The sequence below is a fragment of the Erinaceus europaeus genome, chromosome 6, assembly GCF_950295315.1.
Source record: "Erinaceus europaeus chromosome 6, mEriEur2.1, whole genome shotgun sequence".
Classification (NCBI taxonomy): domain Eukaryota; kingdom Metazoa; phylum Chordata; class Mammalia; order Eulipotyphla; family Erinaceidae; genus Erinaceus; species Erinaceus europaeus.
In genome coordinates, this window is record NC_080167.1 from 71,926,646 (window position 1) to 71,954,361 (window position 27,716).

At 44.5% G+C, this 27,716-nt stretch overlaps 1 protein-coding gene across 2 annotated transcripts in view; it reads right to left on the reverse strand.

Moving 5' to 3' along the window:
- CCDC7 (coiled-coil domain containing 7) overlaps positions 1 to 27,716 on the reverse strand; it is a 164,907-nt gene that overhangs the window by 20,510 nt on the left and 116,681 nt on the right. For both annotated transcript variants that reach the window (XM_060192496.1, XM_060192497.1), the window contains exons 37-43: positions 25,811 to 25,915; positions 23,621 to 23,704; positions 20,972 to 21,055; positions 16,876 to 16,959; positions 8,950 to 9,033; positions 7,108 to 7,188; positions 4,550 to 4,633 (exon numbers count right to left, since the gene is read on the reverse strand). In XM_060192496.1, the coding sequence (XP_060048479.1) occupies positions 4,550 to 4,633; positions 7,108 to 7,188; positions 8,950 to 9,033; positions 16,876 to 16,959; positions 20,972 to 21,055; positions 23,621 to 23,704; positions 25,811 to 25,915 (606 nt within the window). The remainder of the gene's footprint in view (positions 1 to 4,549; positions 4,634 to 7,107; positions 7,189 to 8,949; positions 9,034 to 16,875; positions 16,960 to 20,971; positions 21,056 to 23,620; positions 23,705 to 25,810; positions 25,916 to 27,716) is intronic.

A 27,716-nucleotide genomic window follows, 5' to 3' on the forward strand; every position in this document is an offset into this window, starting at 1 on the left:
GTAGATGGAAGGAAATAATAAAATGCATAAATACTGGATCCAAAGAAATGGAAGAAACATCGATGAGACCAAAGCTCAGTTCCTTGAGGGGAAGAAAGATGATAACCCTTAGCTGTGAGGCCGCCTGGGAGGTGATGTGACTGTGGATTGTGTGGGCATCTGGGACGCAGGGGGGTCGAGCACATCAGTAAAGGCTGCCCCTCCACTGAGCAGAGGAAAACGGTCAGTTACGGTAGCATCTATACTGGGGTTGTACCCTGTTTACCTGGACTACTGTTTTTCAGCCTTTGAGTAGATGTCACTAACTCGGTCAAGGAGGGAAAAACAAAAACACATCACAGTTACCGTAAGAAGTGTATGCTGAAACGGGAATGGTCACCACTGGTGAGCTGGGCTAAACAGAGCCCCTGACAGTCCAGATGTAAACCGGCCATGGGGAAGTGTCTGCGGAGGCTGGAAGCCTGTCGTGAGTCCGACAGGTAGGCTCCGTCTTGCTTGTTGTGATGGTTGAAACTCTGAATAAATGCCCAGGGCTGCACAGTGACCACTGGAGCCCCAACTAGCTTGACTAAGACCTCAGGAGAGATGGGGCTCAGCAAAAATACAAAAACAAAAGCAGCCAGCCACACAGGTAGGAAACAACAAGGTTTTAAGAAGGTGTGTAAGGGGTCGGGCGGTGGCGCAGCGGGTGAAGTGCACGTGGCGCAGAGCGCAAGCACCGGCATAAGGATCCCGGTTCGAGCCCCCGGCTCCCCACCTGCAGGGGAGTCGCTTCACAGGCGGTGAAGCAGGTCTGCAGGTGTCTGTCTTTCTCTCCCCCCTCTGTCTTCCCCTCCTCTCTCCATTTCTCTCTGTCCTATCCAACAACAAACAAAATCAACAACAATAATAATAACCATGACAAGGCTATAACAACAAGAGCACCAAAGGGGATAAAATGGCCTCCAGGCGCCATGGATTCACGCTGCAGGCACTGAACCCAGCAATAACCCTGGAAGCAAAAAAAAAGAAGAAGAGGAAGGTGTGTAATTGTGTACTGAAAGTCGTATGAGCTCTAACAACTGAGCAGGGGTCGGTGTGTGCGGTCAGGCTCTCTAGCCCAGCCCTCAGCTGGCTCAGCATGAGTGCCTCACTTGAAGAGCCTGGAGAGAGGCCAGAGCAAGGACACGTTGAGAAGAGCACTGACAGGAGTGAGATAAAGACTAGAGTAAAGCAGCTGTGGGCTGCAGACATGTAGACAGTGGGGCCGGGTGGTGGTGCATCTGGTTAAGCACATACACTGCTGTGCAGAAGAACCCAGGTTGGAGCCCCTGCTCCCCACCTGCAGAGGGGAAGCTTCGCTGTGGTGTGAAGACTGCCAATGAGGCGCCTCTGGGGTACACGGGGCAGACAGTCACTTCCGTGGTTTAACAGGGTGCTCCCTGTCTCTTTCAGAACGCCAAGACGACTATCATGCCAGGACAGATGGTGTGGGTAATACCAGGCAAAACTGAGCATCTCTCCTTCATGGAAGAAATAAACTTTCTGGGTGTTGTGTTTTCACAGAGGAGTAAGTCACCTCTGAAATAACTGCCTGCCAGGTGTTTTACCACATTCATCTGCTAGTATTTCAGTTTCTGCAAATATACAACAGTATCTTTTGTATGGTCTCAAAAGAAAGACTAGTAGAGGGAGTCAGGCAGTAGCGCAGCGGGTTAAGTATACATGGTGCAGAGCGCAGGGGTTGGCATCAGGATCCCAGTTTGAGCCCCTGGCTCCCCACCTGCAGGAGGTCGCTTCACAAGCAGTGAAGCAGGTCTGCAGGTGTCTGTCTTTCTCTCCTCCTGTCTTCCCCTCAGAATGAAGCCTACGAGTGGAACTGGGTCACAGGCAGATCTACTTTGAAGGTTCTGGAATCTGTCTACAGGAGCTGGGTTGACTTACATCCTCACCAGGCCTCCTCTGGCTCCACACTCTAGCCAGAACTTCTTCTTTCTGTGTTTTTTTGATACAGGTCACTCAACCAGTGTAAGGTGTTACCTCACTGTGCCTGATTTGCATTTCCATGACAACCTCTAGGCCCTCTGAAGTCTTTTCGTGTCCTCCTCTCCTCTTTCCCACTTCGTTTGGGTCATTGGCTTTTCAGTTCTGTGAGCTCTTCACATATACCAGAAACCAGCCACTTGTTAGCTGTGTGACACAGGGAAAGTCAGCACTAACTAGGTAGCTTCTCTTCATTTGAATGACAGCTGCTGTGTCAAGCCTTGTGCTCGATGTGGCCCCATTTGTTTATTTTTGTTTCCTTTGCAAAGGAACACAGTCCCTGAGTCTCCACAGATGCCAAGCTACTGAGTAGATTTCTAGCCAAGCAGATACACAGTATATTAAAAAAGACTCTACATCTCGACCAAGTAGGTTTTGTCCCAGGAATGCAAGGCTGGTTCAGTATACATAAATCATTAAATGTGATCCACCACATCAATAAAAGGGAAAAAAAAAAAACACGTTTATCTCAGTAGATACGCAGAGAAAGCCTTTGATAAACCCAGCATCCCTTCATGATCAAACAATACAAAAGATGGGAAGAGATGGGGAATTCCTTAACCTAGTGGTTAAGCAAGCCTACAGCCAACATCATACTCAATGGTGAGAAGCTGAAAACATTTTCCCCTCAGATCAGGTACTAGACAGGGCTGCCCACTATCACCATTACTCTTCAACATAGTATCAGAAGTTCTCGCCATAGCAATCAGGCAAGAACAAAGAATTAAAGGGGTACAGATTGGAGGAGAAGAAGTCAAACTCTCCCTATTTGCAGATGACAGGATAGTATACATAGAAAAGCCTAAAGAATCCAGCAGGAAGCTCCTGGAAATAATCAGGGAATACAGGAAGGTGTCAAGCCACAAAATTAACATACAAAAATGCAGTGGTATTCCTCTACGCAAATACTAAGTCAGAAAAGGAAATTCAGAAGTCATTCCTATTAACTATAGCAGCAAAAATACCTAGGAATAAACTAACCAAAGAAGTGAAAGACTTGTATACTGAAAACTATGAGTCACTATTCAAGGTAATAAAAAATGATACAAAGAAGTGAAATATGATTCCATGTTCATGGACTGAAAAAATTAACATCATCAAAGTGAATGTTCTACCCAGAGCCATACACAGATTTAATGGAGTCCCCATCAAGGTCCCACTAATCTTTAAAAAGAAAACGGGGCTGGGCAGTGGCACACCAGGTCAGACATATTTAGTATGAAGAGCGAGGTTTGAGTCCCCGGCTCCCCACCTGCAGGGGAATCACAAGTGGGAAAGCAGGGCTGCAGGTGTCTCTCTTTCTCTCTCCCTCTCTATCTCCCTTCTCCCCTCTCAGTTTCTGTCTGTCCTATACAATAAAATGGGAAAGAAAAAGGGGGCAATAATATAAAAGCTATAAACGTTTATCTGGGGCCAGAAAATACCTAGAATCGCCAAAACAATTTCGGGGAAAAAAGAACAGAACTAGAGGCATCACATACATTGCAGATCTCAAATGGTATTACAGGGCCACTGTCATCAAAACTGCTTGGTAGTGGAGCACAAACAGACACACTGACCAGTGGAACAGAACTGAGAACCCAGAAGTGAGCCCCCATACCTATGGACATGTAATGCTTGACCAAGGAGCCCAAACTATTATCTGGAGAAAAGAGTCTCTTCAACAAATGGTGTTGGGAAAACTGGGTTGAAACAGGCAGGAAGATGAAACTGAATCACTACATTTCATCAGAAACAAAAGCAAACTCCAAGTGGGTCAAGGACTTGGATCTTAGACCAGAAACTACCAAATACTTAGAGGAAAATACTGGTGGAACTCTTTTCCATCTAAATTTTGTAGGCGTCTTCAATGATGCAAATGAAATTGCAAGGAAGACTAAAATAAAAGTAAAACCAACGGGACTGCATCAAATTAAAAAGTGATTGTTATTGCTATTGTCGGATAGGACAGAGAGAAATGGAGAGGGGAGGGGAAGACAGAGAGGGGGAGAGAAAGACAGACACCGCCTGTGAAGCGACTCCCCTGCAGGTGGGGAGCCGGGGGCTCGAACAGGGATCTTCACACCACCGGTCCTTGCGCTTTGCGCCCTGTGCTGCTGTGCTACCGCTCAACCCATGCAAGAGAGGAACCTGAATCCAGGCCTTTGTGTGCTGTGATGTGTGCGACGAACCAGGTGCGCCACTGCCCAGCCCCAGAAATCGGACTCTCAGGAATGAGGTCAAGCTCAGTCCCTGGCACGGCATGCGCCAAGTGAGGCTCTTCTCTCCTCGTCCTCCCGCCTCTCTCTAAACAGGACTGGAGGTCTCCATGGCGGAGGGTTTAGCTCTTCAGTGGACGAACTCTGTAGCGTATCTCTAGCTGTCTCCCCACTGCTAGTCGTGAAAAGTGGTCAACGAATTTAGGAGGGGATTTAAGAGGGTTTATTACCCCCAAACAACTTCCGTACACGGTCCAGTAAAGATCTGCACACAAGTACAATTCAGGAAGGATAAATGAGTCGTAAACAGAGCAGCACAGCTGACTTACCCTGCTGTCTCTTTAACATTTCCCTGACGTCTTCCTTGACAGAGCCTTTTCTAGTCATATCTGGGAAGGCAGAGACCTGCAGTTCTGTGGAAATGAACAGATGAAAACCTGCTGTAAGATGCTCACGTGAGTTTGTGTCTCCTGCCCCTCTGCTCAGTGCTTCCGTATCAGAAGGGAGGAGAGGTACTGAGAGGAGCAAACTGCAGAAGCGCAGAGCCAGAGAGCCCATGGGGAGCCAGGGAAGCCGCAGTGCGGGGAGGCTGAGGAGCACGTTTGCATTTGGCCCTGGTCACACGAGTCGGCTTCTCCTTACCCCCCAAGGACCTCAGGACATCACTTCCCCACACAAGGCAAGGGCTTCTGCAAACATCCACATCCTTACACATCCACCGACACGCACCAGAAGGGCGTCTGCTGGCATGGCGCGTGGCCTTCTAGTCCAGGCCGAGTGACATCTACGGTTACCAGGACAATCAGAGTGAAGAGAAAATGCTTAATTTACCAGGAAAAAAAAGAATGCCACTTTTTCTGGCTATAAAACTATAAATCAAGCATCGGCAATGGAAAGTAAAGTCAGTAAATTGTGGGCTGAGAAAAAGCTGCCTCAGGTCTGGCAAACGTGATCCTTCAGCTGGGGAGAGGAAGGCGTCCTTCACAGTGATACGGGAATTGGTTTTTGTTTTTTTAAAGATCTATTTATTTTCAAGTAAGAGAGAGTCCAGGATGCTGCTCGCTTTGACAATGGAGCTGGGGGCTGAACCCCTCTCTTGGAGATGGGCATCTTACCCATCTCTCCCGCAGTGTTTATGTGGGGGTGGCATTTAAAAACTGCTATGCAGATTCAGTGAGAAGAGAGAAATCACATTTATTTAGATACTTGAATTTTTATTTATTTTTTAAATATTTATTTATTCCCTTTTTTTGTCGTTGTTGTAGTTATTATTGCGGTCATTGTTGTTGGATAGGACAGACAGAAATGGAGATGAGGGGAAACAAAGAGGGGGAGAGAAAGACAGACACCTGCAGACCTGTGCCAGGCTAGCTTCACGGGCGGGAGAGAGAGACGACCAGGGACTCATGGCTGAGTGGTACGCAGTTCAGTCTTTATTCATGTGGAACGCAGCACAATCTAAGCTATCTCTAATCACAATCCTGTCCTTATATATCCTGAGGCGGAAGAGTCAGGTCCGAAGAGGATGTACGTAGGATAGGGGGTGGGGAGAAGGAAAAAGCTCGAACCAGTGAGGATTAAACTAATGTCCTGGAGGCAGGGCGGTGCTTAGTTAACAGTGGTTATGTAAATAGAACACAGTGTTAAGCAGGGGGAATTAAACCAATGAAACAGAAGGGGTTTTAGAAGCAGAATTTAGAAGCAGACCAACAGATCTGCTTCACCTCCTGTGAAGTGACTCCCCTGCAGGTGGGGAGCCGGGGCTCGAACCAGGATCCTTATGCCGGTCCTTGCGCTTTGTGCCACATGCGCTTAACCCACTGCGCTACCATCCCGACTCCCCGACACTTGAAATTTTTATGAGGAGTAACTGGAACTGTGTCTGGGTTCTCTGTTGGATAAAGCTTCTGTTTGTTTTTTTTGTTTTATTTTCTTCTGGGAAACGGAGATCTGGACACATAACTGCTTTGCAAGTGCACTGACCATGGACTAGAACTGAGAGGCCAGGAGTAAGTCCACACGTATGGAAAGTTCCTTGTGAGGATGAAGCCAAGGGCACAGGAGTAAACCGGAGAGCAGCTGGGTCACATGTCACTGTGCATACAAAGGTGGCTTAGGATCACTTATCAGTGCAGCCTGGGAGGTGGCACAGTGGGCAAAGTGCTGGACTCTCAAGCAGGAGGTCCTGAATTTGATCCCTGGGAGCCCAGGTACCAATGTCTGGGTGTTTGCCCCCTCCTCTAAGCTCTCTCATTAGTAACTGGATAAATTATGAGCAGAACAATTCATGACTGACTTTCCTCTGAACTCAAATAATCCATCCCTCAGCCTCTACCGCCTGGTTCTGATGTTAAGTCAAGAGTTCTCGTCAGGATACTAAGGAGACAGCGTTTCCAATCTAAGTGGGTACATGTGAGCCATGCACACCCCAAAGTGATCATGGGAATGACTTGATGGACTGTGGTCTGCTTGTGTGACACTGGAACTAAAGCCATCTAGTTATGCTTATACTTACATTTAAAATTTTTATCTTTATTTATTGGGTAGTGACAGCCAGAAATTGAGAGGGAAGGGGGTGATAGAGAGGGAGAGAGACAGAGAGACACCTGCAGCCCTGCTTCACCACTTGCAAACCTTCCCCCCTGCAGGTGGGGACTGGGGGCTCAAACCTGGGTCCTTGTGCACTGTAACACATGTGCTCAGTCAGGTGCACCGCCACCCACCCCCAATGCTGACATTTAATATGAGGAGTCAGCTCATGGAAAAGGAAGTCGGTGGAGACGCCTGCCCACGAAATAGTCAATGTTGTTATTCAGCCTGCGCCCATAATGAAGCGCCAGCAGACAAAGTGAGAGGACGGGGTTAGGCTGAAGCGCCCTGCTCTCACCGTGCAGGCCCGAGGCTGCTGCCGTGACTTGTCCCTTCGTGCTCCTTCCGGCGGCTTCCACTGCATGCTCCCCACCGAGCCCTGCAGACACAGCGACCAAAAGGCTCAGTAGTGGCGGCTCTTCGTCTGCATCTGGCTGTGGGTGTGCATGACTAAGCAGCAGAGCGTTTTCTCAAGAGGATGAAAGGGAGAGAAGGAGAGAGAGAAGGAGAGAGAGAGAGAGAGGAAGAGAGAGCAGCAACCCCACATCAGCCCTCCTCGGCTCTGAAGCCGTGCCTGTGCACGTGCACCTGTGCGACCTGCCAAGTCCCGGCTCTGCATGTGGCAAATGTCACCTCATGGACTGTCTGCTGGCCCCGAACATCTTTCAGTCCAAGTGCAGACTAAGTGCCTGGGGTAAGAATGCCTCAAGAAAATGAGATGGGAGAAGTTATTAGAAGTAAAGCCAGGTGGAGGTATGGCATAATGGTTATGCAAAGAGACTTTCATGCCTGAGGCTTCAAGTCCCAGGTTCAATCCCCCACACCTCCATAAGCCACAGCTGAGCAGTGCTCTGGTAAAAAAAAAAAAAAAAGCCGTAAAGCTGCTTTGCAGGGATGCTTGGCAACCCTTAGTGACTGCACGGGACCAGATCCCAAGAGGCCACAGAGCCCACATTCAGATCTGCATGTGTCTCTGTGGCTTAATTCCTTAATCATACATCTTCTGCACTGGGTGCACTGGGCTAAGTGCACATAGTACTAAGCATAAGGTCCCACAAAAAGACCAGGGTTCGAGCCCCCAGCTCCCCACCTGTTGTGGGGACACTTCACAAGTGGTGAAGCAGGCCTGCAGGCATCTCTGTCTCTCTCCCTCTCTCTGTTTCTCTCTCTGTCCTATCCAATAAAAAACAAACAAAAAGTTAAAGCTATATACCCATTATCTTATAATCTTGCTAATCATTATTAGATGAATAACAATTTTTAAAAAATCAAAGTCACTATGGAGAGTTTTTACTGAAAGTGTAACAGGGTTACACAGACAGCAGACTCGCCGTCTGTAAGCATGCCTGGCAAGTAGAACCTGGTTTTTGTGTTTTTTTTCCTCGCAGAGAGAAGATGAAGAGAGCCGTGTCAGTACTGTGGTGCCAGAGGTCCATGGCAGGAGTAGACTGTGCCCCCAAAGCTGGAGCCTCCTGCCTCGCCAAAGTATACACCTGCCTGCTAGCTAAGGCCTATTTTTATTTATTTATTACAATTGATAGAGGTGTGTGTATGTGTGTGTAAGGGATGGAGGAGAGAGAAAGAGAGAGAGAGAGACAGAGAGAGAGAGAGAGTTAGAGAGAGAGACAGACAGACCAGACCAGACCACCACCCCATACTTCTTGCACCAGGCCCTACCTGGGAGCCTCTGGCTGTGAGTCCTGTGCACTTCCATACTGAGCCGCTCCCAGGCCCCACCTGCTATTTTACTGGTATACAGGACATTGACAATGTATAATACAGTGTTTCCATTGGCAATAACTTGAAATATTTGACTAGTATATTTAGGAGGGCATTCAATTATGTTTCAAGAACACGTGAATGCTTGGCTAGAAGGTGGTGCAGTAAATTGAGTGCACACACTGCAGTGCTCAGGGATCTGGGTTCAAGCCCCTGGTCCCCATCTGCAGGGGGGAAGCTTCACAAGCTTGTGAAGCAGGGTTCCAGGCATTTCCCTCTCTATCTACCACCTCTCACCACTGTCTCAGTTTCTCTGTCTCTACTCAGTAAAGGAAGGAAAGACCAAATCAATAAGTGATGTAAAAGTCACCTTCATGGAGATAAATAAGCTGGGAGTAGACTTGAAACACTGTTTTCTTACCTGACAGATTCTTTGACTGGTCCCGGATATCACCCTTCAGGGAGCCTCTTCCTGGAACTTCTGGGAAATGTATCTTATCGGTCTCTGGAAATGAACAGTTTGAAAACAGTTTGGTAAGGTGTGACTGAGTGTGTATGTCTGTGCAGAACTCTAGCATGTTCTGTATGATCAGAGAGGAAAGGTAATGGGAGAGGCGCAAGGATCCAGGTTCAAGGCCCCCACCTGCAGAGGGGAAGCTTCACAAGCAGCAGAGCAAGTCTGCAGGTGTCTCTCCTTCTCTCTCCCTCTCCATGTCCCCGTCTGTCTCAATTTCTCTCTGTCCTGTCCAATAAAATGGAAAAAATGGCCTCCAGGAGCAGTGGGTTCATAGCGCTGGCACTGAGCCCCAGTGATCACCCTGGAGGCAAAAAAAAAAAAAAAAGAAGAAAATTTGGCAAGGCAACAGTATCACATGCACCGGACCCCTGCCACTACATTTAAAAAAGGAGGAGGAGGAAGGAAAGGAGAGGATCCATTAGTAGGCAGGGTGGTCATGAAAATATAACTTGAAACCAAGCTGGGATAAGTCCGGCGCAATCGCAAGACTAGATAGTCACACGCGCAGCCTCCACAGCCCCTCCAGCTGCGAGGGCTCTCCAGACACCCCGGTGTGTTGCCGCTACAATGTAAGAGCGCTGGACTGATTGCATACTTGCCCGTCAGCTGTCTCATCAGAGCATCTTACTAACACGGCTATGGAGTTGTGTTCAACTACCACAGTTTATTTTGGAATCTACTACAAGTTTATACTAGTTAAATCTGAGTGAAGTATTAAGGCGACTGGCTCTTTAAGTTTATACTAGTTGAATCTGAGTGAAGTATTAAGGTGTGACAGCTCACTAAGTTTATACTAGTTGAATCTGAGTGAAGTATTAAGGTGTGACTGGCTCATTAAGTTTATACTAGTAGAATCTGAGTGAAGTATTAAGGTGTGACCGACACTAAGTTTATACGAGTTGAATCTGGGCGAAGTATTAACGTGTGACTGACTCACTAACTTTATACTAGTTGAATCTGAGTGAAGTATTAAGGTGTGACCGACTCATTAAGTTTATACGAGTTGAATCTGAGTGAAGTATTAACGTGTGACTGACTCACTAAGTTTATACTAGTTGAATCTGAGTGAAGTATTAAGGTGTGACTGACTCACTAAGTTTATACTAGTTGAATCTGAGTGAAGTATTAACGTGTGACCGGCTCATTAAGTTTATACTAGTTGAATCTGAGTGAAGTATTAAGGTGTGACCGGCTCATTAAGTTTATATTAGTTGAATCTGAGTGAAGTATTAAGGTGTGACCGGCTCATTAAGTTTATACTAGTTGAATCTGAGTGAAGTATTAAGGTGTGACCGGCTCACTAAGTTTATACTAGTTGAATCTGAGTGAAGTATTAAGGTGTGACCGGCTCACTAAGTTTATACGAGTTGAATCTGAGTGAAGTATTAAGGTGTGACCGGCTCATTAAGTTTATACTAGTTGAATCTGAGTGAAGTATTAAGGTGTGACTAGCTCATTAAGTTTATACGAGTTGAATCTGAGTGAAGTATTAAGGTGTGACCAGCTCATTAAGTTTATACGAGTTGAATCTGAGTGAAGTATTAAGGTGTGACCAGCTCATTAAGTTTATACTAGTTGAATCTGAGTGAAGTATTAAGGTGTGACTAGCTCATTAAGTTTATACTAGTTGAATCTGAGTGAAGTATTAAGGTGTGACCGACTCATTAAGTTTATACGAGTTGAATCTGGGCGAAGTATTAACGTGTGACTGACTCACTAAGTTTATACTAGTTGAATCTGAGTGAAGTATTAAGGTGTGACCAACTCATTAAGTTTATAATAGTTGAATCTGAGTGCAGTATTAAGGTGTGACTAGCTCATTAAGTTTATACTAGTTGAATCTGAGTGAAGTATTAAGGTGTGACCGGCTCATTAAGTTTATACTAGTTGAATCTGAGTGAAGTATTAAGGTGTGACTAGCTCATTAAGTTTATATTAGTTGAATCTGAGTGAAGTATTAAGGTGTGACTGACTCATTAAGTTTATACTAGTTGAATCTGAGTGAAGTATTAAGGTGTGACCAAGTCATTTTCTGTTTGATTTTTGTTTTACTGTACCATGATCCATCTATAAATAACAAGGACAGTTTTAAATTGATACTAATTTCTTTGTTATTAGTGATATAATATTGATTTATAAAAGTATAAGATAATAGGAGCATAAATTCCCTAACATCTCTACCCCCAGAGTTCTGTGTCCCCATTCCCTCCATTGGAAAGTGCAGTGGTTCGCCCAAGGTTACTGATGTGGGCTGACTTTATAACTATGTATATCTAATTTTGATATTAGTTTATTTATAAACCTTTAGTCCTTTTAAAAACATTTTACTTATTTATTTATAGGGTAAAGCTAGAGGTAAATTGAACAGGAAGGGTGAGGTGGGGAGAGAGACACCTGCAGCCCTGTTTCACCACGCTTGAACCCGTGTCCTTGTACACTCAACTGAGTGTGCACCATCTGTCCCTTAATCTTTGTTTAAGAAGCTGAAAACACTGAGCAAACTCTCGTCCCGTAGGAATTCCCATGAGGTGGCCTGTGGCTTAACTCTGCTTTCCTGTAAGATAGCAGGCTTGTCCTCATCTCCTTAGCACTGATGCCAGGGCATGGGGTCTGCACAATGAACCCACCTCCTCCTGCAGCCATGCTGTCTACATTTTGATAGGACACAAAGAAATTGAGGGGAGGAGGGAGTGGCAGACAGACACACACACACACACACACACACACCCCTGTAGCACAGCTTCACCACTTCCCCCCTGCAGGTGGGGAGCAAAGTCTGAACCCAGGTCTTTGTGCATGGCAATGTGTGAACTCTACTGGACGCACCCCTCCTGGTCCCCATACCGTCATTTCACACACACCGTCTACACAGTTTCTCTACTGGACGCACCCCTCCCGGTCTCCATACCGTCATTTCGCACACACCGTCTACACAGTTTCTCTACTGGACGCACCCCTCCCGGTCCCCCTACCGTCATTTCGCACACACCGTCTACACAGTTTCTCTACTGGACGGCACACACTGTCTACACAGTTTCTCTACTGGACACACCCCTCCTGGTCCCCATACCATCATTTCACACACACCGTCTACACAGTTTCTCTACTGGACGCACCCCTCCCGGTCCCCATACCGTCATTTCGCACACACCATCTACACAGTTTCTCTACTGGACGCACCCCTCCCGGTCCCCCTACGGTCATTTCACACACACCGTCTACACAGTTTCTCTACTGGACGCACCCCTCCCGGTCCCCATACCATCATTTCACACACACTGTCTACACAGTTTCTTAAAAAGTCCATTAAGAGAAAAAAATATACAAGTCTGAAGTTACTCTGTGGGCTATTCGTTTTGTTTCTGTTTTCAGTTCTCCCTTTGTGGTTCAGTGCACGTATTACAGTGCGCAAGGACCCAGGTTCAAGGCCCTGGTCCCCACCTGCAGGGGAAAGCTTCAACAGTGATAAAGCAGGCCTGCAGGTGTCTGTCTCTCTCCCCTCTGTCTCCCCTTCTCCTCTCAATTTCTCTGTCTCTAGCTATTTTTGTGCTTAATCTTGTAGATAGAACAAGCCGACAGTTTCCATTTGGGAGTTCTCAGTGTTTTCATCCTTTTTCAAACTGCCTGCATTCCTTCCTTCCCTCTCTGCAGTGCTGTAGCCTTCCTGTCCCTTTCACAATTGCTTCTCTGGGCCCTTAACATTTTTATTTCAGTCACAAATTATTCATTTTATTTAGTTATCCTTTGAGTACAGATTTTACATTTTCCTATGACATTATTTTTATCTCCATGTTGGAATTGTCTATTTTGTGAATTTTCAGTCACATGTTCATTTCCAACACTAAGCATGATTCCCCCACTTATCTGAGTCCATCTGCAGTAACTATCCCATGACCATTATCTGTCCACAGTGAAACAGCTTCTGTTGCCTCTTCTGTCCTGTGCTGGGCACTACTCACTTATTTATTTATTTATTTTTGCATCCCAATTCTTTCATTCATTTCTGCTTTATTGAGAAAATGGTGACTTATAAGACTTGTCATAAGGGTACATTTTTAACATCCCCCAAGAGAGATGTCAACATATCTCACGCACCACCGGACTGTCCCCTCCACCACAGGACACGGCTCCCACCCATCCCATATCCTCCTGCATCTCTGCCTTTGTGCTCTGGATTCTGCTGAGACACAGTGCTGTTGGTGACTGTCTCTGAGGTTTCCCTTGTTTGTTTTGGTAGATAAGAGCACTGCCCAGGCTGCAATATAACAGGATGCCAAATAGCAGGAGTCCCTTCTGTGCAAGTGTGGGGCACTACAGCTGAGCTCTATCTCCTGACCTTCTCTGCATCTTCCTTCTTTCTTGGCAAATAACTGGGTCTTTAGAACACATCTTTTAGCTACTCTGTATTCTTTCTTCTCCCAGTGCTTGGGGCTTGCTGGTAAGTGTACTTTCCCCCCTTATTTGCCTACTTATTTAAATTTCTTTGCATAGGCTGACATACAGTTAATTTTGGGGATTTACTTTGAGTATTTTACTGTGATGGAAGCATCTCGTCAGGCATCCCTGGAGCCCATGACTGGGTGCGTAGACAGCCCTTTATAGATGGAGTGATTGTAACAGGATCATTCAAAGATGTCTCCCCCTTTTCTATTCTAATTTTCCCTCCTATTTGATCATCACAGCAGTGACCAAAGGGAGGTTTTTCTATTTTTTTGTGTCATAAGGGAAGATAACTGAACTCTAAGGTGTCCCTGGTGAATGAGATTAGACTGCCCTGCAGGCAAAAGTAATTGTAATAACCTTGAACTCACAGCAGACTTTCCACTTTCAGGAATCAGTCTGGGAAGAGAAAGAAGTCTGGGGTCTCTATCCCTTCTCCTTCATCCCAACCTGCCAGACCAGGGCTCTGTTTAAGGGACATCAGTCATCACAGTGCTGTGTCACTTCTTCAAAACTGTTTCCCCTCCCCAAAACTCATATACAGAAAATAGTCCAGCCAACAACAGAAACCAAGACAGATGAGTGAAATCAGGAAGACACTGGTCTTGGACAGTAAAAATGAGGGTCAGACACTGCAAGACACAGATTCAGGAGAGCTGTCAGAGAAAGAATTTAGGAACTACACCGTCAAGAAATTTGGAGAAATACAATCTTTCTTAACTGGATTAAGAAATAAATCCATACTATCACAAAGTTACTTGATAGGAAAAGAGAAAACCTGCAAACATGTTGTGAAGGACACTTTAAATGCATTCCAGGTTCAAATAGCAAGTTAAGGAATTAGACTCAACCTATGTAGAAGACAGAACATCAGAAATAGAAGGCAAAACAACAACACTCTTTGACTTCAAAGTAGAAACAGAAAAATGTTTAGGAAAAATAAGGTAACTCTTCAAGAGACTGAAGAGCCCATCAGAAAAGCTATTGTTAGAATTACAGGGGTCACAGAAAGGGAGGAGGAAAAGAAGGGGGCAGAAACCAGATTAAAAAAAAAAGAAAAAAATAATAGAAAAATTTCCAAATCTGGGGGGCAGGGGTAAACAGCATAATGGTTATGCAAAGAAACTCTTATGCCTGAGGTTCCAAAGTCCCAAGTTCAATCCCTGGCACCACCATAAACCAGAGCTGAACAGTGCTCTGGTAAAAAATTAATGAATTACTTAATTAATAAAAAAATTCCAAATCTGGGGTATGGTCAGGATTTAGATGTTCAGGAAGCAGAGGAACTCCCAAATTCTTAGACCCACCCAAACACACTTACATGAAGATACATAATAGTGAAATTATCAAAAATAAAAGACAAAGGAAAAATTTTAGAGGCTGCCTGGGAGAAGAAAGTGGCTTATAATGATCATATAGTCAGACTTGCATCATACTTTCTGCAGAAGTCATGGAGGGAAGGACAGTGGTATAATCAAGGTTTTAAAAGACAATAATTGCCAGTCAACTCATACTTTACCCCTGAATACTGTCATTCAAATATGAAAGAGCAAACAGTACCAGAATTACAAAAACTAAAGGAGTTCATTATTACTAGACCTGCCTTACAAGTGTTACTGAAAGGAGGGCCACAGAGAAGAAGAAAAATAAAAAACAAGAAACATTATTTCTCAACAAGACAATCCACAGTAAAACAGACCCAGAAACACAATTCATAAAAATATGAGACAACTTAAAATATGAAAGAGGAGGAAGGGATGGTGAGAATGTTCAAGCAAAGAACAGCTTTAAAAAGAGTCTTTTAGACACATTTATATGTAAACCATACATACTTTTTAATATTTATTTTATTTATTTATTCCCTTTTGTTGTTCTTGTTGTTTTATTGTTGTAGTTATTATTGTTGTCATTGTTGTTGGATAGGACAGAGAGAAATGGAGAGAGGAGGGGAAGACAGAGAGGGGAAGAGAAAGACAGACACCTGCAGACCTGCTTCACCGCCTATGAAGGGACCCTCCTGCAGGTGGGGAGCCGGGGGCTCGAACCTGGATCCTGATGCCGGTCCTTGAGCTTAGCGCCACCTGTGCTTAACCCACTGTGCTACAGCCCGACTCCCACCATACATACTTTTATGTAAAATACATTCACATGCATATAGTCCTTCATACCATATGATGTCATTTTCTCTCAACTACTTCTAATCTTTTCCATATCTTTTTGTCTGTTTATTTTTCTCATCCTTTCTATCATGTATAATGCTTTGGCATTTGGTTCAAGCACTCTTGTTGCTGTTGTTTACATCTGTTACCAAGTGGCTTGCACTTCTCTGAAAGACGACTACTGGGTGTTTTGGTCCATGAATGCAACATAAACAGCCGAAGCAGGGGCCAAGCAGCGGCACACATGGCTGACCGTACACGAGTTCAAGACCCCAGCCCCCACCTGCAGGGGCGAAGCTTCACGAGTGGTGAAGCAGGGTTATGTTGGTATGCTTCTAAAAACCCCTTCTGTTTCATTAGTTTAATCCCCCCCTGCTTAACACTATTCTATTTACATAACCACTTCATTCTATTTACATAACCTCTGTTAACAAGCCCACCCTCCCTCCAGGGCATTGGAGGTTCAGTGGTAGAATTCTTGCCTGCTCCGCCCCCTCTCCTTGTCATACCCTGATTTTCACCAGTCACTTTTCTCTCCACCCTCTCTGCGTCGCATCCTGTTCCCACCCTACTGGGCTAGTATATTTATAAGGACAAGATTGTAGTTTTTAGTTTAGCTTAGCTTGGTATAGATTGCGCTGCGTCCTGCATGAATACAGAGATACTGCGTACAACCCAGCCATGAGTCCCGGGCCGTCTGTTACCCGCCCATGAAGCCAGCCCGGCAAAAACAACAGGGTTACAGGCGTCTCTCTCTATCTCCCCCTTCCCTCTCAATTTCTGTCTCTATCCAATAAATAAATAAGCAAATAAAGAATTGAAACACATGAACTTGTTAAAAAGAAAAAAAAAGTCAAACTTGCTAAAACTTAGTGAGCCTGTGGTGGCACTAGGGGACAAGGAGCAAGGGGAAGGGGAGAGGACATGGAACTGCGGCCGTGGGTGCAATGCAGACCTTTCCCCTGTCAGCTTATGATCATGTAAGACAGTGTTAAATCACTAATAAAATAAGGTAAAAACATATCCCAAAGTCACTGTTGTATGGGGTTTTATAAGCACCACTTTCATGAATGAGTTATGTAACTTAAAATCTGTAGCTATTTCCCGTTGATAATAACTGCAAGAATCCAGTGAATTACAAGAGGAAACTTACTGATCAATAGAGAACCAAACATTAATAAATTCCAGGAAAGATGAAAAAGCCATAAAAAGATTGAAATATTATTCTTACCAGAATATTTCCTTGATTGTGATGTGGCGTCTTCTTTTACTGGCCCTCTTCCTGTAAAATCTGCAAAGTAGTCCGTATAGTCATCTAGGAAGTGAACAGTTTTGAAGAATATTCACACGTGTGTTTGTATCTCATACTCTTCTGATGAGCGTTTATTATAGAACAAAAATATGATAGAAGAGTTTGAAGAATCCTAATACCTTGACAGCAGGTCAGCAGTTAAGTGAATGACTTTTTATTTATTCCTTTTGTTGCCCTTGTTGTTTTATTATTGTAGTTATTATTGATGTCATTGTTGTTGGATAGGACAGAGAGAAATGGAGAGAGGAGGAGAAGACAGAGAGGAGGAGAGAAAGACAGACACCTGCAGACCTGCTTCACCGCCTGTGAAGTGACTCCCCTGCAGGTGGGGAGCCGGGGGCTCGAACCGGGATCCTTCCGCTGGTCCTTGTGCTTAGCGCCACCTGCGCTTAACCCGCTGCGCTACCGCCCGACTCCCAACTAATGAATGACATTTTAATGAACCTTGACACGTTTATTGATGAGCAAGATGATACAAACTGAGTGTTCATAGCCATTTTGTGTATAGTATTAAGGGTTCTTTGCAAATACTAATCATAGTTGACGACTTAGCTTAATAAGTTTGCATGTATTAAAAACACCCTCGTAGTAGGGTACACTTAATGTGGAAGTCAGGACACGACATTACTTCCCAGGCCAGGCTGCAATGGAATGCCGTCATGGAACACTCGTGTGAGAAGGAATTCTACTCTCTTTGTCCAGAGAATTTCGAACGCTGCTGTGTCAGGTTATAGAATATAAATCAAGTTTGTATCAGTGACGGAAACGAAAAGTAATTTGTGGACAGAGAAAAGAAGTGCCTCCTTAGGTCTCCTGAGCGATCAGTCCTTCTAGGTGGCAAGAGGAAATGGGCTTTTTACAATGACGTTGAGTTTGAGAACTGCATCCATGTCCACTGGAGTCTACGTGCAAGCTCTTGTCCTTTAGCAGACATCAGCACTACTGTGTAGATTCAGTGATAGATTTTACAAGTGACATGTATTTAAAGCTTTTCATATACTCAAAGAAGAATCAATTTTTTTACTATAGGCCTTTGGTTATTGTGTTAGTTCTGCATATAGTTAGTTTTTAGTGATTTCTTGGAGTTCACTGAAAGCTCCTTCCCAGCTGAGGAATGCTGTCTCTGACTGTCTATGAAGCACATGACTGGCATGTACACACAGCCCCTTTCTCTTTTCCTTTCTCTTTTTTAATTTATCCAAACCACTTTATGGTATTTTATTTCTATTAGTGATTTAATAACGGTTGACAAGATTGTGGGATAGGAGGAGTACAATTCCACACAGTTCCCACCACCAGAGTTCCCTGCCCCACCCCTTCCATTGGAAGCTCTCCTGTTCTTTATCCCTCTGGGAGCAGGGACCACAATTCTTTATGGGGAGCAGAAGGTGGGAGGTCTGGCTTCTGTAGTTGCTTCCCCAGCACCTAATATCACTCATTTTAGCAGGACATAACTTGAATTATTTTTCCTGTTCTCTGCTAATTTTCTTCCTGTAGTTATTAGAGCAATGACTAAAGAGCAGTTTTTATGACATTTCTTTCTTTTTTTTTTTTTTCCTCCAGGGTTATTGCTGGGCTTTGGTGCCTGCACCATGAATCCACCGCTTCCTGGAGGCCATTTTTCCCCTTTTTGTTGCCCTTGTTGTTGTACTCGTTGTGGTTATTATTATTGCCATTGTTGATGCTATTCGTTGTTGGATAGGACAGAGAGAAATGGAGAGAGGAGGGGAAGACAGAGAGGGGTAGAGAAAGAGAGACACCTGCAGACCTGCTTCACCACCTGTGAAGCGACTCCCCTGCAGGTGGGGAGCCTGGGGCTCGAACCGGGATCCTTACGCTGGTCCTTGCGCTTCGCGCCACATGTGCTTAACCCACTGCGCCACCGCCCGACCCCCAACATTTCTTCTTCTAATCTAAATATTGTTGTGTAATCTCTGGACTAGTTAACAAAACAAAGAATCACTATCTACTGCAGGTCAACTATTTCAAAACTGCCTGGCACCATTACCATACAGAGGGAACTGGTGAGCAGACATAAGTATTTCTTATAATTGTTTTATCAGTCTTCAGCTATATGGAACCTTGTGTTTGACTGTCCAACAATTAATCCACCGTGCCGCCTCCTGAACCACCAGAATTGATCTTAATGGATTATATTCTAAATGTGTGAGTACTAAACCTGGTATTACCTACCTCTGTGCCTGTTTAAGAAGAAGGGAACTCAGGGGGAGCTGGGCTGTAGTACAGCGGGCTAAGTGCAGGTGGCGCAAAGCACAAAGACCAGCATAAGGATCCCGGTTCGAACCCCGGCTGCCCACCTGCAGGAGAGTCGCTTCACAGGCGGTGAAGCAGGTCTGCAGGTGTCTGTCTTTCTCTCCCCCTCTCTGTCTTCCCTTTCCTCTCTCCATTTCTCTCTGTCCTATCCAACAACAACAATAACAACAATAATAACTACAACAATAAAACAACAAGGGCAACAAAAGGGAAAAAAAATAAATATAAAAAAAAAGAAGAAGGGAACTCATGAAAAACCATGTCCACAAACACAGCTGTCAGTAAGCACCCACACATGATCAGACTCCCAAAGAGTCATAAAAATAAAATCACAGGGATGCGACATTCTTGCTCTTACCGTACATTTGTTTGCATTTGTTTTTGACTATAACCAAGCACTATCAACTAGGCACAATGACATGAAAAAAACATAACTGAAAAGAAAATAATGGCAAGGAAGCAGCAGCTCGGATCAGTGTCTTAAAGTCAGTTGCTGGGTCGTGGTCCGGGAGGTGGTACAGTGGATGGAATGTTGGATTCTCAACCACGGGGTCCTGGGTTCAATCCCTGGCAGCACATGTACCAAAGTGATAACCATTTCTTTCGCTCCTATCTTTCTCATTCTTTAAAAAAAAAAAGTCAATTACTGGGTCAAGAGGTGACTATACAGCAGTCATTTCTAGTAGGTCGTGGAAGTGCAGTAGGAAACCTGCCATCATCCTGCTGCGATGCAGTAAAACTCTGGGTTTGTGTAAAAAAGAGAAAACAAGAGAGGCAGGCTGGGACTGTGGATCCACCAGTCAACGCCCATGCTCAGCGGGGAAGCAATTACAAAGCCAGACCTTCCACCTTCTGCATCCCACAGTGACCCTGGGTCCATGCTCCCAGAGGGATAAAGAATAGGAAAGCTGTCAGGGGAGGGAAAGGGACACGGAGTTCTGGGGGTGGGAACTGTGTGGAGTTGTGTCCCTCCTATCCTGTTCATCTTCCCTAGAAAGTGTTCATATCTTCGGTCTGCTTTCTATTGGGTTATTCGGTTTGTTGTTGTTAAGCGGTATGATTTTTAAATAAATGTTTGGTATCGGTTGCATGTCAGATTGTGATGTGAAGTTTCTTCTCCAGTACTGGACTGCCTGTCTTTCCTGTGTACTCAGCTACTAATGTTTAGAAGGGTTTCAGTTTGACAGTTTTATTTCCTTGTTTCTTCTTTTAGTTCTGCTCAGTCTTGGTTAGGTCTGCTGCCTTTTGATGTCAGGGTTTTGTTTATTTGTTTGTTTATTAGTAAAGCTACATTTGTATATACCTTTCCCTTTATTGCCCTGTTTACTTCCTCTGTAATAACAGTAAGAGCAAAGAAAAAAAAATCTCTAACACACTATGCCTAGACTCTGTTGTGTAATCTTTGAACTATAGAGCAGAAATGAATAAATTGACTTGCTGGCATTCTCAGCTCACCAAGGGGACCGGTAACTTTCATAAGCCAGTACAAGCTGATAATGTCTAAGCTCAAAGCAGAAAGAGAGTTCATATAATGGCAAACAAGTGTACCAAGCGTAGCCTAAGGTTCACGCTCGAATGAATGAGTGTTGGACGAAACAGGTCACTTCCACACTGATCCAGGAATTAACTAGTTAGAGGAAGCTCATTAAAACCTTGCCCAAGTGCAGTAAGCCAGACACTGCGCCTGCAAAGCATCAAAGGGTTGAGGTGGGGCACCAGCTTCGAGGTGCCCGGCTCTCACCAAGGAGACTCTCCGCCTGTGTCTTGGATCGAACTCTTCGCATTTCTACATCCAACACACCTGGCAGGTTTTCTAGTTGAGTCCCTACAGAAACAAATGTCAAGCACAGTCACCAATCCTGAAATACTGCCTGCTATTAGCATTTGTCATCATAGTTTAAAGAGGTTTTTGTAGCTGCCGCCGCCAAGGTCATCACTGTAGCTCAGTGCTGCAGTATGAGTCACCACTCTCACAGGGAGACACTGAGAGGGAAGGGGAGACAGAGATGGTGAGAGACAGAGAGACCCCCGCGGCCCTACCCCTCCACTCCGGGAGTTTCCCCTGTGGGTGGGGACCAGGATCTTGACCTCAGATTCCTGTCGATGGTGACACGTTCACTCTGACAGGAGCACCTCTGCCAAGTCCACATCACAGATATTTCATAGAGAAACGTAACAGAACCTTCCGAGGAGAATGTCCAGAGCAGTGGGATAAGTTCCTTTACACAGAAATGTGGGCTCACTCGTGAGCTGACCCGACAAAAGGCTCAGGGAACGAGAAAGATGAAGTCTGTGGCCAGACTCTCTATAAACACTCCATGCTCTACACCCCGCTCTCTCTCAGAACTGAATTAGCTGTTTTAAATATTTATTTCTTTATTTATTTTAGATAGAGATGGAGAGAAATTGAGAGAGAGAGAGAGAGAGGGAGAGGGAGAAAGAGAAAGAGAGAGATAGAAAGCAAGAACACACCACCCAACCCAACCCAAGAAAGTTCATGGTAAAAATATTCCTGTGACCAAGGAGGCGCCATAGTCACTAAAGCAGTGAACTTAAAAGCGTGGGGTCTGGAGTTCCATCCTTGGCGGTGTTTGTTCCAGAGTGATCTATGGTGCTCTTTCTTCTTCCTTTCTTTCTCATGATAATAAATGAATCTTTGGGAGTAGGGTGGTAGCACAGCGGGTTGAGCACAGGTGGTGCAAAGCGCAAGGACCAGTGTAAGGATCCCGGTTCAAGCCCCCAGCTCCCCACCTGCAGGGGAGTCGCCTCACAGGCGGTGCTGCAGGTCTGCAGGTGTCTGTCTTTTTCTCCCCCCCATCACCCCCCTCCTCTCTCCACTTCTCTCTGTCCTATCCAACAACGATGACATCAACAACAACAATAACTACAACAATAAAACAACAAGGGCAACAAAAAGGAAATAAATATTTTTAAAAATCTTTAAAAAACAATAAATAAATCTTTATCAATATAGCTACAACGTTTGCATGAAAAGCAAGCCCACCCTCTAGAGATGTACATGGTAAAGTGAAGCAAATATTTTCACAGAAACTTGGTATGAAATACTTAAAAACCTTACTTTGTTAATACAAGTTGGGGAGAGAGAAGAGAGAGTGTGGGAGAGAGAAAGAAAAGGAACCAGAGCATCACTCTGGCACATGAGATGCGATGCCAGAGATTGAACTTAGGATGTTACACTGTGTAATTCAGTGCCAGACTCACTCTACCACCTTCAGGGACCCTGGGAAATGTTTGAACAGATCCAGAAAATCTGAATCTGAGTCACATAGGTATTTCTCAGCCACTGGGCCACTAGAAAGGGCTCGTCGTGTGTCCCTGAGCACGTGGAGGTAAGGTTGGTTTGCAAGGAAGAAACAGTTCTACTGTAGCAGCAAGAGACTGATTCAAGCCATTTCCACTTGAATTTATACTGGGTTCAAGCTTTTATATGTAGTTAATCAGCTAATAACCAAAGTCATTGGTATGACAAATGTATAAAAATCACTAGAAAATGGTTTGTGTTGAGGGAGAGGTAACTAGAACTGGTGACTTAACAGCCAACTACTTGGTCAACAATTCACACTCTCCTGAAGTTATGATGGTGTAAGGGTGGCAAAGGAATTCACAAGGAAGGAAAAGTGTAAGCACTGAAGTCCCTGAGTTGTTACCGGCCTCGTGTTAATAACAATCAGGTGGCCCTTCTAGTTTTGCAAAGTCCAAGTGACTCTCTAGCTATATTGGAAATAAAAAGTATATAGAAGAGGGCCGAGCGGTAGCACAGAGGGTTCAGCGCACCAGTTAAGGATCCCGATTCGAGTCCCCAGATCTCCACCTGCAGGGGAGTCGCTTCACAGGCGGTGAAGCAGGTCTGCAGGTGTCTATCCTTCTCTCCCCCTCTCTGTCTTTCCCTCCTCTCTTGATTTCTCTGTCCTATCCAACAACAACACCAGAAACAACAATAGTAATAACTACAACAACAATAAAACAACAAAAAGGAAAATCAATAAATATTTAAAACAAAGTGTGTAGAGTAAACTGCACCATCTACTTACAGTCACTTTAGCGTAAACTGGTGAGCTCCATCACCCACCACGTAGCTGGATTTTATTTCTAGCAGCCCCAGAGGTGCCACAATGATCGCAGCCCTGAGCTCTGGGATTAAACCCAGGTCCTCTCTCTTCCTCTCACTAGTAAAAGGGGTAACCCCTTTCAACATTTTATTTCCAGTAGAAATGAAAGCACAACTGCCTGTGGGGTCTTCAGAAAGACCTATCCCTGTCACTCTAACAGCACTTAGGCACCTTTTATCAGAGACACCCCCCCCCCCGCCCCTGTCTTAGCCGGCAGACATGTGAAGGGCCAACAGTAGACTGTAAAGTCTTGTTCTTACCAAGATGACCGCCCAGCTGCAGGTGCTTTCTGTCCAGGAGTTTGACTTTCCCCACAGCATCTGCCAAGAGCTCTATGTCCGTCTCTGTCAAAACAAGCAGATATCAAGCACTCTGTCAGGTGACCCAAATGTAGGACTGTGTGTGTTTAGCACTGTAACGACTGTTACTGATATTATAATTAAACATCTGGATTCAGAATTGTAAGCCTTCCAATTGCAAGGACAGTGTCTAATTACTAAACTCTCACAAGAGGCTCCGAGGCATTAGTAAATCATAAATTTTTAAAAAATAGTAAGACAGTTAAAAAGATCTAACAATTTTATCAACATATCCTCCATTTTTTCAGGCTGTTAAAAATACTACTAAAATTGGAGTTTACTGAGATACATTTAAAATGCATGAGACACATTAAGCAACTTGCCCATTTAAAGAATCAGGTGTTTTTGTAAACGTTTTCAAAAACAGATCACAACAGTCATATGTATTTACTTACCGTAAGGCACTGGGCTCTCAACTCCCTCTCAAGCCCTCCTGACTCCAGCTTTTAGAGTCCCTGCACTGACTGCTCTTTTTCTGGGCTGAATAATATTCCATTGTCAGGAGAGGTCACACTCTGTCTCTCAGTTACCTGACAGACACTCACGCTGTCTTGGCTTTCTGTCTAGCTTTACTGACATTTCACACAGAGGAGACTGACGTCATATCAGTTGCAGACATGCAGCATGATGGCTTCCAGATGCAATAAAGTTCTCGACACAATGGAAACAGTAGAGTGTAATGAGGGTGTTAAGAAGATGTCCGTGAGCCTTACAGGTGAGAATCTGTGTTGCTATAAGGAGGCGGGTGCCAGTGCTCTGTGGTGGAGAGAGACGGCACCAGGTGGCAGATGTGGTGTGCTGACAATGATTCCAGAGAGATGTGAGACCATACCCAATACATACAGCCTTATGACATACAGCCTTATGACACTTCCTCAACAAACACAATCTCATTTAAAACAGGACATTTTCATTAATTTTTTTATATTTATTTTCCCTTTTGCTGCCCTTGTTTTCATTCTTGTTGTAGTTATTGTTGTTGTTACTGATGTCCTTGTTGTTACTGATGTCCTTGTTGTTGGATAGGACAGAGAGAACTGGAGAGAGGAGGGGAAGACAGAGGGGGAGAGAAAGACAGACACCTGCAGACCTGCTTCACCGCCTGTAAAGCGACTCCCCTGCAGGTGGAGAGTCAAGGGCTTGAACCCGGATCCTTACTCTGGTCCTTGCATTTTGCGCCACCTGCGCTTAACCCGCTAAACTACCGCCTGACTCCCATTTTCATTAATTTTTAATTGAAGAAGATATGGACCGAAAATAACCTTAGCATAGAACGATAATGACAAGACACATGGAAGTGTTGCGTGGGGCAGGACAGCCAGACTGCGGGATGTGAATCGAAGAGAGAAACAAGCTCGACAGAGAGTGCTCTCTGCCGGCTGTGTTTGAGAAGAGGAGCAGCTCAGACTTAAAGTCCGGCAGTGCCACTGAGGTGAAGAACCTGTCACGCAGTCCCTCCACCTCATTCTTTCTGTTCTCTCACTACCAGTCACACCTACACCTGGTGAGAAGTGCCTCTCTCTAAGATAAGCCTTACTGAGTGGCCCTGCCTCAGAAGACCTCGCTTGTGTGAGCTCCCCGAGCTGCACTCCTCCTGGGCTCCTGCTGCCTCTGCTGGTGGGGGCCCTGCCCCGCCCCTCTGCTCTGCTCTGCTCTCCAGGCTCCTGGCCTCTGGCAGCCGAGAGATTGTTTCCAGAATCCTGCTGTTAGCGCTGCTGAGACTGGGAAGCTACCCAGTAACTGGCTTTCCCTTTCTGATTTCCTCAGCAGGACCATCTTAGGCTCCATCCACCTCACAGAAGTCAAGGTCTCATCTCTTTTGAAGCCATTTATGGTTTAAGTGATTTCTGCAAAAGAGAGGCTCACTTTTGCTACTTGTGTGGCCTATTTCTTCAGTGTTTCATTCCTTATTTTCTCAGACACTGTCTGGTTTTTGCTGGGCATATCTGACTGTTTAAGAAACTAGCTTTTCTTCCTTCCACATATTCTTTGTATATCATCTATAGATATTTATCTTTTACGTTACCAATAAATTAACTTTCACTCTCAGACTGTGTTCTGATACACTAAATATTATAAATCTCCACTTACCTACCACTTTGTCTAAACCAAATTGAAATATCAGATCTTTAAGTGATGGACTGATTTCCAACTTTCCTTCTGCATCTAGATGTTCTGAGGGGAGTTCCTTTGGAACTGAAATGATACCAAATTGCCAGATTAGCTAGTTTAAAACACACATTTCTTAAGGTGGAAGCTATAGCACTAAGATGAATTAGAGACAAGTTTACCTTACAAAGCACATACCTTCATTTACGTCACAATATAATACATTATAACTTAACTGTCTAGTAACCCTTAAATATCTACTAACAGTACTATGATTTAGATCTTATGCTAAGCACCCTTCAACTATCTTGTTCAACCTCAAAATTCTAAGAAGTAGGTGTCTTCCTGTCACCTAACAGTTTGAGACGAAAGCAGAGATTAGATAGGGTGTGTGTTTATCAGAAGGCTGCTTCGTTCTTAAATAGAGAACACAGAGTTTTCTTGTCAAGAGTCTCCACTCTGGAGTTTACAGAAGAAGTGCTTTCTTAATGCAGGTCCCCCACAGAGCTGCACATTTCTAAAAGACAGAAATGACTGCTGGCTCTTATATCCTGTGCATTGCCCAGCTATGCACCCTGCCCGGTGAGCTGTCTCTCCTCCCCTCCCCCATTTTATATTTACTATGCCTAAAATCGAGTAATGTTTAAACAGTAGAAATCACTATGTCACCATGTGATCGGTAACATTCTTGCTCATTATGCTGCCTCAGTGGGATAGTTTTTTTTTCAAAACAGAGCCCCGCTCAGCTCTGGCTGATGGTGGTGCTGGGAGTTGAACCTGGGGCCTCAGGTATGAGAGTGTTTGTGTATGAGCACTGTGCTGTCTGAGTCTCCTCAGCCCCCAACATAAACATTTTTGTAATTAATAGATAATTTTTAATATTTATTTATTTATTTATTCCCATTTGTTGCCCTTTTAAAAAATATTTATTAATAGATTATTAATGAAACAAAATAAGCACATTCTGTATTTAATAGCACTTGAGATTTTTATGTAAATGTTTTGATTCATGTTTATTTATAAATTATCGAAAACTATTCCATCTTCTATGCAGTATCTCCTTGCATGCTTGTTATGCCGCCTCATCCAATCCGACATGACAGCAGAGGAGGACCTCGTGGGGGTTGAATTGCTACATGGAAAACTGGGAAATGTCACACATGTAAAAACTACTATATTTTACTGTCGACTGTAAACCACTCCCCCAATAAAGAAATTAAAAAAAAATTCCAGTCCATCTAGTAATGTCTTATCTTTTCCTCAAGCCAGAAAAAGCAAAATGACCCGACAATCCACCATCTGATGAAAAGTAAAAGCATAGAACAATAGTATAGTCATGTAAAGACCACCTCAACAAAAGATGAAGACGGCATAGTCCTACAAACTAACATAATTGTATGTGTGTATGCGTGGGGGGTGGTAAATAGTATAATGATTATGCAAACAGACTCTCATGCCTGAGGCTCTAAAGTTCCAGGTTCAGTCCCCTGAACCCACCAAAAGCCAGAGCTAAGCAGGGCTCTGAAAAAAAAAATTAACAATTTCAATAAAAATATACAAACTGATAACAAGAATGAGAAATAAAATGTAAAAAAATATATAGAGAAAATTTCAGTAGATGAGAAATCAAAGGGCCAGGTGGTGGTGGACTCAGTTAAAAGCACTTAGCATCAAGTACACAGACCCAGTTTTGAGTCCCCACTCCCCACCTGCAGGGGGGAGACTTCACTGAAAGGTGAAGCAGGTTTGCAAGTGTGCCTCTCTGTCTCCCCCTATCTATCTCCTCTCCCCTCTCAATTTCTCTCTGCCCTGTCAAATGAAAATAGAAAGACAAGGAAAAAGCGGCCGCCAGGAGCAGTGGGTTCATAGTGCAGCCCCACCGAGCCCC